This window comes from Marmota marmota, unplaced genomic scaffold, assembly GCF_001458135.2.
Source record: "Marmota marmota marmota unplaced genomic scaffold, marMar, whole genome shotgun sequence".
In the NCBI taxonomy this organism is placed as follows: Eukaryota; Metazoa; Chordata; class Mammalia; order Rodentia; family Sciuridae; genus Marmota; species Marmota marmota.
This window is the reverse complement of record NW_025999960.1, coordinates 13,504,442-13,514,296: the sequence shown is the minus strand read 5'-3', so window position 1 is coordinate 13,514,296 and position 9,855 is coordinate 13,504,442. Positions and strand designations below refer to the sequence as shown.

At 42.2% G+C, this 9,855-nt stretch overlaps 1 protein-coding gene and 1 long non-coding RNA gene across 9 annotated transcripts in view; one reads left to right on the top strand and one right to left on the bottom strand.

Annotated features, from left to right (window-relative positions):
• Positions 1-5,805: 5,805 nt before the first annotated feature.
• The window catches only part of Pced1b (PC-esterase domain containing 1B), a 26,421-nt gene continuing 22,371 nt past the window's right edge, over positions 5,806-9,855 (bottom strand). For 7 of the 8 annotated variants that reach the window (XM_048802589.1, XM_048802591.1, XM_015493252.2 and 4 more), the window contains one exon: positions 5,806-7,464. In XM_048802589.1, coding sequence (XP_048658546.1) covers positions 6,115-7,407 — 1,293 coding nt within the window. In that variant the 5' untranslated portion in view covers positions 7,408-7,464 and the 3' untranslated portion in view covers positions 5,806-6,114. Of the gene's footprint in view, positions 7,465-8,470; positions 8,474-9,855 lie in introns of all 8 variants that reach the window. The other variant, XM_048802596.1, reaches the window with a different exon arrangement.
• LOC125616649 overlaps positions 7,946-9,855 on the top strand; it is a 27,902-nt gene continuing 25,992 nt past the window's right edge. Inside the window, exon 1 of the long non-coding RNA XR_007347383.1 lies at positions 7,946-8,760. This is a non-coding gene — a long non-coding RNA (uncharacterized LOC125616649). The remainder of the gene's footprint in view (positions 8,761-9,855) is intronic.

Genomic DNA, 9,855 nt, shown 5'->3' with positions numbered 1-9,855 from the left:
GGGGGGGGGGGGAATCTTACAAACAAAACAAAACAAAACAAAAAATACGTAGCTACAACATACAAGATGCTGGGCACAGTGGTATACATCTGTAGCCCCAGGGATTTGGGAGGCTGAGGCAGAAGGATTGCAAGTTTGAAGTCAGCCTTGGCAATTTAGCAAAACTGTATCTCAAAATAAAAAACAAAAAGTGTTAGAGATATAACTAACAGCTTAGTAGTAGAGTGCCCCTCAATTTAATCCCCAGTACAAGGATGGGAAGTGGGAGAGGGAGTGCAAGTAATGATAACATGAGGAAAATCACAGTTTTCCCATCCCTAATGATATCATGTTTTTTCAAGCTAGAATTATTAATGGGTTCCAAAATTAATAAGTGAAAGATTGAGAAGGAGTTGGGAAATTTACATGGCACCATTGTATCACCCCATAGGATACTTGCTGGTTGCACATGTGGAAACCTAACTTTAAAATGTAGGCTTCCAGCTGTCTTTCTGTGATAAATATTAGCATCTAACACTGGGAAACCAGTGTATGTCCCTCCTATTGTGATACACTGATACTATTGTGATACTACCTCAACTATGAAGTATCCTACCAAAAATGTTTCACTTGAATATAATTGAGCTCTTGGATCTAACATTCACTTTATAGGAAACACAGGGGATAAGGTAAAAGTTAAATGATACCATGAAGAAATTATTAGACAAATTCAAAAAAATGAAACTTTCAATAGAACAAGTCTTTTTAGCAAGTGGATGTCTTTAAAAGAAAATATCGTGGCTGGGTTCTCTTCTAGTTTAAAAGAGATTTCAACAAATAATGCAATGTGTGATTCCTCAGTGGATCTCAGTTGGAATAGCTGTAGAAAACATTTTGGGGACTGGGTATCAAATGATATCAGCAAGTTACATCATACTAATCTTCTAGTTATCCAGGAAAATATCCTTACTTCCCACAAAGTATTTATGGATGGAATATTATGAAATAGGTTACTTTAAATACTTCAAAAGCTGGGCATGGTGGTACATGCCTGTAGCTTGGAAGGCTGAGGCAGGAGGATCGCAAGTTCAAAGCCAGCCTCAGCAACTTAGTGCGTCCCTAAGCAACTTAGTGAGACCCTTTCTCCAGATAAAAAATAAAAAGGACTGGGGATGTGGCTCAGTGGTTAAGCACCCCTGGGTTCAATGCCAGGTGCAAACAACAATAACAAAAACACTTTCAAAAAGAAATAATATGGTAAAATGGTAACAATGGTTAAATCTAGTTTATGACTACATGAGTGGGAATACCTGCCATAACCTAAATTTAGGTTTTTCTATAGTTTTTATACGTTTATTTGAGGGGAAAAACCAAACAAACAAATAAACCCAAACCAAAAAACTCTTAGATTAGTGGTTTTCAAAGTATGATCCTTATCTTCTGAAAAAGTACTTCCTAGAGATGCAAATTTTAGGGTCCCACTTTGAACATACTGGATTGAAGCTTGGGGGTGGTGTCTTTGCAGCAGTGGAGTTTGAGCAAGCCCACCAGGAGATTCTGATACTAAATACCATTGATAATCACTGCCTCGGAGCCTGGAGAGGCTGGGGTTAGAGAGGATGATGATAGGGGAAGGTCAACCTGGTAGTGTGATATAGTTGCCAAGATGAAATATAAGATCAAAACGTACAGGCAAAACTCAACCAATGCTATTTAGACACATACAGGAGAAGCGATGACACTAAAGCAGCCATGTGTCTGCTGGTTTGGAGGTGTCATGACTGCAGCCGGAAGGAAGGCAGCTGTCCGGAGGAGGCGTTGTCAGCGGACACCGGTGGGTTGTTGCTTCTGCACCGCGTGTCTGATCTGCCACAGCAGCTCTTGCTGGTGCTCTTGTTCTTTAAGGACCTTTTCCTTGGGATCAGAATCTGGCACCTAACAATGTTGTCCTTAGATGTTGGAAGGGGTTGATATTATCGAATGACTATCTGCATGGCTTCAGCATCCTGTTAATTCTTTTATTTATTTATTTATTTTTGTGGTGTTGGGGATTGAACCCACGGTTTTGTGCATGCGAGGCAAGCACTCTACCAACTGAGCTATATCCCCAGTCCCCTAATTCTGGACTTCCCAATTTAGTCATTTAATCAAGTGATTTTATGCAGAACCACTCAGAGTTTCATTGTGAATTTCCATATTGGGCTATTATGGAAAGACTCATTTTGCAAACATCCTTGCACTTAGAATACATATATAGAGAGAATTATGGTTCAAAGGGACATGTTTCAGGATGGTTCTTTAAGAGGTAAAGTCTTGGGCTGGGGTTGTGGCTCAGAGGTAGAGCGCTCGCCTAGCATGCGTGAGGCACTGGGTTCGATCCTCAGCATCACATAAAAATAAAATAAAGGTATTGTGTCCACCTACAACTAAAAAATAAATATTAAAAAAAGTGGTAAAGTCTTATTAAGCATGCAGTGATAGAAATCCTTCATGAAGCTGTGAGGATAAGAATATTGTTTCTAGAATTTATAGAAATGAATATATAATAGCTTAAAACAATAGTAAATCCTTTTTCTCCCCACCCCTTTGTTGAGACAAGGTTGTCCAGGGTTGTCTTGAACCCCTGTGCTCAAGCGATCCACCTGCCTCAGCCTCCCTAAGTAGCTAGGACTACAAGCAAGCGCCTGTGCCTGGCTCTGACATAAATGTTAATTATCTGTTTTCAAAACAACTTACCTTTGCAGAATTCAAGAACATACAGTTGTCAAAGAGACCTACCCCTTTGCACAGCTCCAGCATTTAATGTGAATATTACCGCAGAGAGCTCCATGGCTGACTAGTGAAGGAGGGGCTGATGGTGCTCCTATAGCAGGAGGTAAGGTTCCACTTATTTTCAAATTCTGGGCCTTGCTTTCTTCTTACTTATGGAAAAATATAGTTATAGCTTTAAAGTTTTGGTCTTTGGTATAATAGTTTTATAGAATCTTGTGAGAAACGTACACTGCTTGCTTAATGTCAACTTAATCATTAATTTTACTTCTATTTTTCTTTTTCCGGAAAACTTGAGACGGGTGAAGTATGAAAAGCTCTGAGTGCTGCCATTTCTTGAGGCTGCAGTTTGGGCCAAATGAACCCTGCATTCTAAGTCAACAATAGAGAAATAATTTCTCTCATCAATGCTGAATAATTTTAGCTCTTTTTATCAGACAATAGCTTGATTGCATTGCTAGGTTTCTGGATTTTAAGGAACAAGATGACAATAGCAAAAAATGGGCAAAGAAAGCCTTAGACTGAAAGAAAGGCCAAGATACATATGAAATTAAATGTAAGCATCCACTGAATGTGCTATCAGGTTCTGACTCCAGTGGCTAGGGGGTTGGGCCCAGGAAAGTGGGGAAGGGTAGCCACTCAGGGTGACTTAGGTAAAGCTTTAAGAATAATGAAGAGAGTTCCAGAAGATAACATTGCAGGGGCAGAAAGAAGTCTGATCAGGTACTACGGCATAGGTAAAGTTAAGAATTTTATTTTGGAGTAATGGGTTTCAGACTTCTGAACTCCTAAACTGTGAGAGACAGATACTTTTTTCCTTTTCCTTTTTTTTTAATGCTATGGAGAATTGGACCCAGGAGTACTCTACCACTGAGTTATTCCCCCTCTTTTTAAATTTTATTTTGAGCAGGATCTTACTAAGTTCCCCAGGCTGGCCTTGAAACTTATGATCCTCCTTCCTCAGACTCTTGAGTAGCTGGGATTACAAGGTGCACCATCACTCCTGGCTAAATGTGTGTTATCACATTCTTGGCATTTTTTACAGCAGCCATATGAAGTTAATATACCTGTGAAGGAAGATTGTCCCTGCATTCCAAATCTACCTGAATTCCTACCCACCTGAGAAAAGAAGAACTGTTGTTGAGTAATTGGCGCAATTTAATCCATAAAACAGTAGATCATCATGTGTGGGTCTCAGCACTGAATATATAAAAACTCATTTTCCTTGATTTATCAGGCATGTTCTGATTATGGAGGATTAGCACATGCTAACCTAATTCATGAGAGAGCTAGTAACCAGAACACCAATTTATTGGTGTATTTCTGGAAATACAAGTACTAAGTGTTTCAATTTACTCAGATCAGCAGCCAAATGCTGCTTGAGAAGTGTGAACCCAGAGGAAGGCAACTGCCCATCTTGAGGGCCGATGTTACTGAATCTAACAGTCTAGTGCACTAGAACATTTACATGGCCAAGCATGTCTCTCTTTCTTGACCTTGCTGGAACATTCTTTCCAGGGTCCTGAAGAGCCACCATCCTCATGCTGTTTTAGCAGTATTCCTTCAGAGGGGCTACAGAGACTAAATGCCAACTTACATGATCTCTTAGACAATCATCAACATATTTATAAGCCACCTCTTTACATCCTAATTCACTGAAAAATAACTGGTAAGTGCTCAGCACTGCTACTATTTTATACACAAAGGTAGAGATCAAGGCCCTGTTCTCCAGGAATCCCATGTTCCTTTAGAGGGTTAAGAGTCACTGTGTTTTTCTTCCATCACTACCTGATATCATCCATTTCTTGTGACTTCACGATCTTCATTTTTGCAGACTAACATTTCCTCACTCTTATCAAATTTAGGGGTAGTGGTATTGGAGACTGACGAATCAGTCGAATCAATTCAGTAAAACATCCTATTTTTGACTATTTTATTTGAATATTAACATTTCACTAGTCCTGTGGACAAGGGGTCTAGCATTTAAACAATCTTAGCGATGTTAACATTTCTACAAAACAGAGTGACAGCCACGGTAGGCACCTGTCAGAGTTGAAGGAGAAGGGATCTGTGGACTGGGCTGTCCCAACTTGTAGTTTTATTCCATGATGGTAATTACATGGTCATTAAGAACAGCTGATTGTCAGGCACAGTGGCCCATGCTTGTAACCTCAGAGGCAAGAGGACCACTGAGTTAAAGCCAGCCTCAGCAACTTAGCGAGGCTCTAAGTAACTCACCGAGACCCTATCTCTAAATAAGATATAAAAAGGGGCTGGTGATATGGCTCAGTGGTTAAGGCCCCTGAGTTCAGTCCCTGGTACAAAAAAAAGCCAAAGAAAACAAGAAAAACCCAGATTTTTATCTAATTTTCTTAAGTCTGACAATCAGGACTCTTCAAGGGAATAACACTGTCACAATCATACCTTCCCCTCTAGCTTGCATAATTCATCATATATGTAACAGACTTCCAGCTATGGTCCCAGAGATGGTTTTGCCACCACTTGCATAGTGAGACTACGTTTGATGGACTTCTGCTTGTTTTACATTAGCTTTCAAATCTCAGGATCAAGGAGACCACTGTAAACTAGTAAAGACTAGTGGAATAATGGTTGTCTGAACGACTTGGAATAAGTCACTTATCTTTCTTGTATTCAGTTTTCTCGCTAAGTGTTGGTTATGTTTTATGTCTTTTGTTTTCCTAACTCTAAAATTAAATGATTCTCTGAGAATCTCTGGAAAATATGATCACAAAAAAAGTTAAATTTCTTATGGAACCGCTCAGAAGAATTTACTTTGAACAAACCAGTTTTGAATAGTTCACTAAGAAGATGTCACAACTATTCTTTTTAGTTTGTGTGTGGCGCTGGGGATTGAACCCAGGGTCTTGTGCATGAGAAGCAAGCACTCTACCGACTGAGCTATATCCCCAGTCCACAACTATTCTTTTTCAGTAAACAGTGTCCTGTTTTCACAGAGCTAATTTTTAAACTGTAAGGAAAGTCATCCATTAATTACACACACACACACACACACACACACACACAAATCCACAACTATTTTGTGAAACAATTTCTGTGTACCAATTTTATTTTTTACAAAAAAGAAATGGCAATAGGGGATGGGGAGATAGGAATAATGCTTGGTCCCTCCTGCCCTACCCCATGCAGAAGACAAGGTAAGAAACAAATATGGGTCAGACGGGTCTCCGTCCTGTAATCTGTAATAGCTATGAGCACAACGGTGCCCAAACATGGACTAACTATTAAGGCTTAAGGTCAGTGTATTGCGGCCTGTGCCAACATAACCGAAGGGTCAAAACAATCCACGCCATTAGCCTGCAGGAGAATGAAGGCCCTCAGGTGGACCTACTGGCGCCTTGACTCTGGGGGGGCTGAGGCCCCTCTTTTTGATCGTCTGTGCCGCCCTCTCCAGGGCATATAGGGGCCTTGAACTAGGTAACGGGAAAAACCCCTGTACACCACTGGGGCCCGCTGCTGATAACAGGGTGAGAAGCTGGCCATAGGTGGAGGGGAACAAAAGTTAAAGTCAGCTTCGAAGGCAAATCCTGGCTGGGTAGATGAGGGGACATCTGATTGGAAATAGAATTGATCCGACTGGAAAACATGGTCGGAGGAAAAGTAGCAATCTTGGGGATAGTGCGGGGACGGGGGTGACATGTGATGTGGGGGAACGGGAGGGGGCAGCAAGGGGCGCAAGCGGGGCCGTGGGGTCTCCAGCAGGGGGCGACGCCTGGGAGAAGGCAGGGGCGGGGACAGGGATAAGTCCAATTGATCTCGGTTGGCCTGGGGCTGCCTCTCAGCTGCCTGGCCACGGTGTTCCCACTCAGGGGCGTCCTGGATCAGCTCACCTATGGGTGCGGGTGGGCGGCAGGGTAGCTCCACACCCCAGGCCTCAGCCACGTGGGTCAGCAGCAGGTAGGAGAGCTGGCGGTGTGCGTGCTCATTCCAGTGCACCCCATCTGACTGCAGGCAATTCCAAGCATGACGAAAGTGGAAATGCAAGTCTAGCACATCGAAGCCATGTTTACTTGCCTTGATGGAGCTGTAGAAGTTGGCATGCACCACGATCCTTCGCAGAGGGATGGCCCAGGGCAGGGGCTTGCGTGGGAGAAAACGTGCAGTAATTTTCTTACCTACAGGCATGGCCGTGTTCCACACCAGAAGGCAAGACTCAGGCAGAACTTCGCCCAATCGCCCAAACAGGTTCTCCAGGTTCTGCAGATAGCTGTTCCAGGAGTGCGGACCATACCTGGAGACGTCCCAGAGGCAGGAGTTCATGATGATCAGGTCCGGGGCATGCTCACCGGACTGGAGTTCCTCCAAGATGGCCTCCAGGTACTTGGAGTAAACGCGCGTGAGGAAGTAAAAGCGCACTAGATGGTGATCTGAGCTGAACTGGCGGACCTCGCGGTAGTTGGTGCCATTGTGCAAGGGGCCCAGCTGACCTCCTTTCACCAGCTTGTCCTGTTCGAAGGTCAGTTCGCCCTTGGCCTTGAGTTGGCTGGGAGTGAGCAAGCAGTCCTTCTGCAGCAGGAGCACCAGGTCTTTGTACACGGCCCTCTGCACGGAGTCCCCCAGGATGACCACAAATTTGTTATGGAGCAGCTGCTGTACTTCGGAGGCCAGCAGACGGCCCATGATGCCTGGGGAGCGCAGCTTAGTTCCTTTCTTTGCACAGGGTGACGCTGCAGATTACTAGGACAGAAGGAGAGAGCGCTGGGAGGGACTCACCCCTCGCCAGGGCAGGTAAAGCAAAGAAAACAAGGAAAAGCCCTGGGAGTCTCGGCATCTGCCCAGAGGAAGTGCGCCTGAGGCGCCTGCCTGGCTAGCGCCACCAAATCTGGGCCTCCAAAAGGGGAGAGAGCAATGACAGAGATCTGGGAGCCCTTGGTGGTCTGGCTGCCCTTTAGCCTGGGACTTGACCTCTTAAACTAGGCAAATTGTTCTAGGAGTTTCAGGCTCCACCCAGAAGGGAGAGGCCAACTCCAAACAGCCCTGCCCTGATAACAGCGGGATGACCCAATGAGAACATGGAAGCAGCCAGACACTCCTAATCCCAGATATTGGGAGAAGGAAGCAGGGGGATCACAAGCTCCAGGCCAGTCTGAGCAATTTAGGGAGACCTTGTCTCAAAATAAAATTTTTTAAAAAGAGCTGGGTATATATAGCCAGAGGTAGAGCCCTTGCCTAGCATGTGCTAGGCCCTAGGTTCAATCCCTAGTACAAGGGGGAAAAAAAAAATCTAAATGTAGACAAGATGCCAACAACTAGAGAAAAGTTAGGCAAACTTTGCAGCTATGAAATAATATGAGGACTGAGGTTAAGAACATGGAGACTGTTTGTAATGCAATGTTATTTTAAAAAGTTATATTATACATTCTGTGCCCTTATCACTACAATTCTGTGAAATAGATATAGATAACCTAATTCCACCTTAAGATTGGGAGCCATCTTGTTATGAGGTCATGAAAAATTCATTTCTGTTTTACTGTAAAATACTAAGATTTCTATTTCTCCTGACCATACTTTGATATTTTAAACTTGTTTCGAATTCCTGCCTGTGCTTTGAACTTACCGGTGCCTGACTCTCCCTCACCAGATAACAACCCTCCCTGAGATCTCAGCTGCTCCTCCTTAATTCTGATGTTGGAATCTGAATTTACTCCCCACCTTGAGATGTTAAGCCATGTAGATCATTAACCTGCTGTCTGCCCTTGTATTACCAGAACCCTGTCAGCTGTAAGTTCCCAATATACCCACCTTTGTAACTTTGTGTTATAAAAACCTCCCTGCTCTTAGACCAGGCAGTGTCCTCTGGCCATGCTTTTAGGCAAGGCAGTGGCTGAGCATCTCCCTCATGTACACAAAATAAGCTTGCTTTAATTTGGTTTAAAATTGGAGTCAGTGGTCTTTTCTTTGCGTCGTGGGTTCAACAATAACATTGAAAGGAAGTATGTAAGAACATAGTTTGTAAGAGTAGTAGAATTATGGGTGAGTAGCCTTCCACCTTTTTTCTAAATATATTTTATAGTTTTATATTGCTTTTTGTAACTTAAAAAGAAATGCAACAAGTAACAGAAAAGAGTATGTGTACAAGGTCAGAAAATATTAAAAGGTTTATTTAGTAAGGAAGTGGCTGCTTATCAGTAGGACTGAAAAATACTAATCAAGATAAAATTTAGTTACGGTGTGGCTATATTCTTTGCTTTCCATTTGAAAAGGATCAGAATATGCCACCCCAAAATATACCCTTTGGTAAGGGATATTTTCCACTGAAAACAGATGCAGAAAATTCTATAACATATCCCCTTTTTAATTTCTTGTAATTTTTATTTGTTAAATTAATAAACTGATTTTTTTTCCCCCTGACCTCCCTTTATCTATCTGAAGTCTGGGCAAAAATTTCCCTTTGAGGAAGGTGACACCCCTTCCCCCTCAACCAGGAAGAGCTTCTTTCAATCACTTAACTTCGGACAGGTTGTGGGAATTTGATCTTACATAAATAAAGTAGTCCTTATCTTCCATTAACTCTGCCTGTGCATTTTTCAGCTTTCTGTTAATATATATATAAATATATATAATATATAATATATATATATAAAATATATAATATATATATATATAAATCCTCAAATCTAAGTGTTGAGTTTCACTTCTTTTCTGTGCATTCTTTGCATATAAATATTAACTAAAATTCTGAGTTTACTCCTGTTCATCTGTCTCATTTGCATGCCCACAGGGGCTGAACTAAAAAGTAGAGAAAAAGGTTTTCCTTTCCAACACATTGGATGAAAATGTTAAAAGCTGTGAAACTCATCTTCAAAACTTTGGATTGTTTATTTCAAGCTGCCACTTATGGCTGTCTTCAGGAATGACTATGGGAGAAACACTTCAATGACTATGGGAGAAACACTGCTGACAAATCCTGATTGGGGAGGAACATGGCATCCACTTATATACTTAGCCAGAAGCTATTAAAATCCACTAAGGCTTGACAGTTGTAAAATTTTATTGCATTTTAATAGGTGGAGATGGACAGCTATCATTCAATTACAAATTCAATTTTTTTTTTTTGGGGGGGGGGGG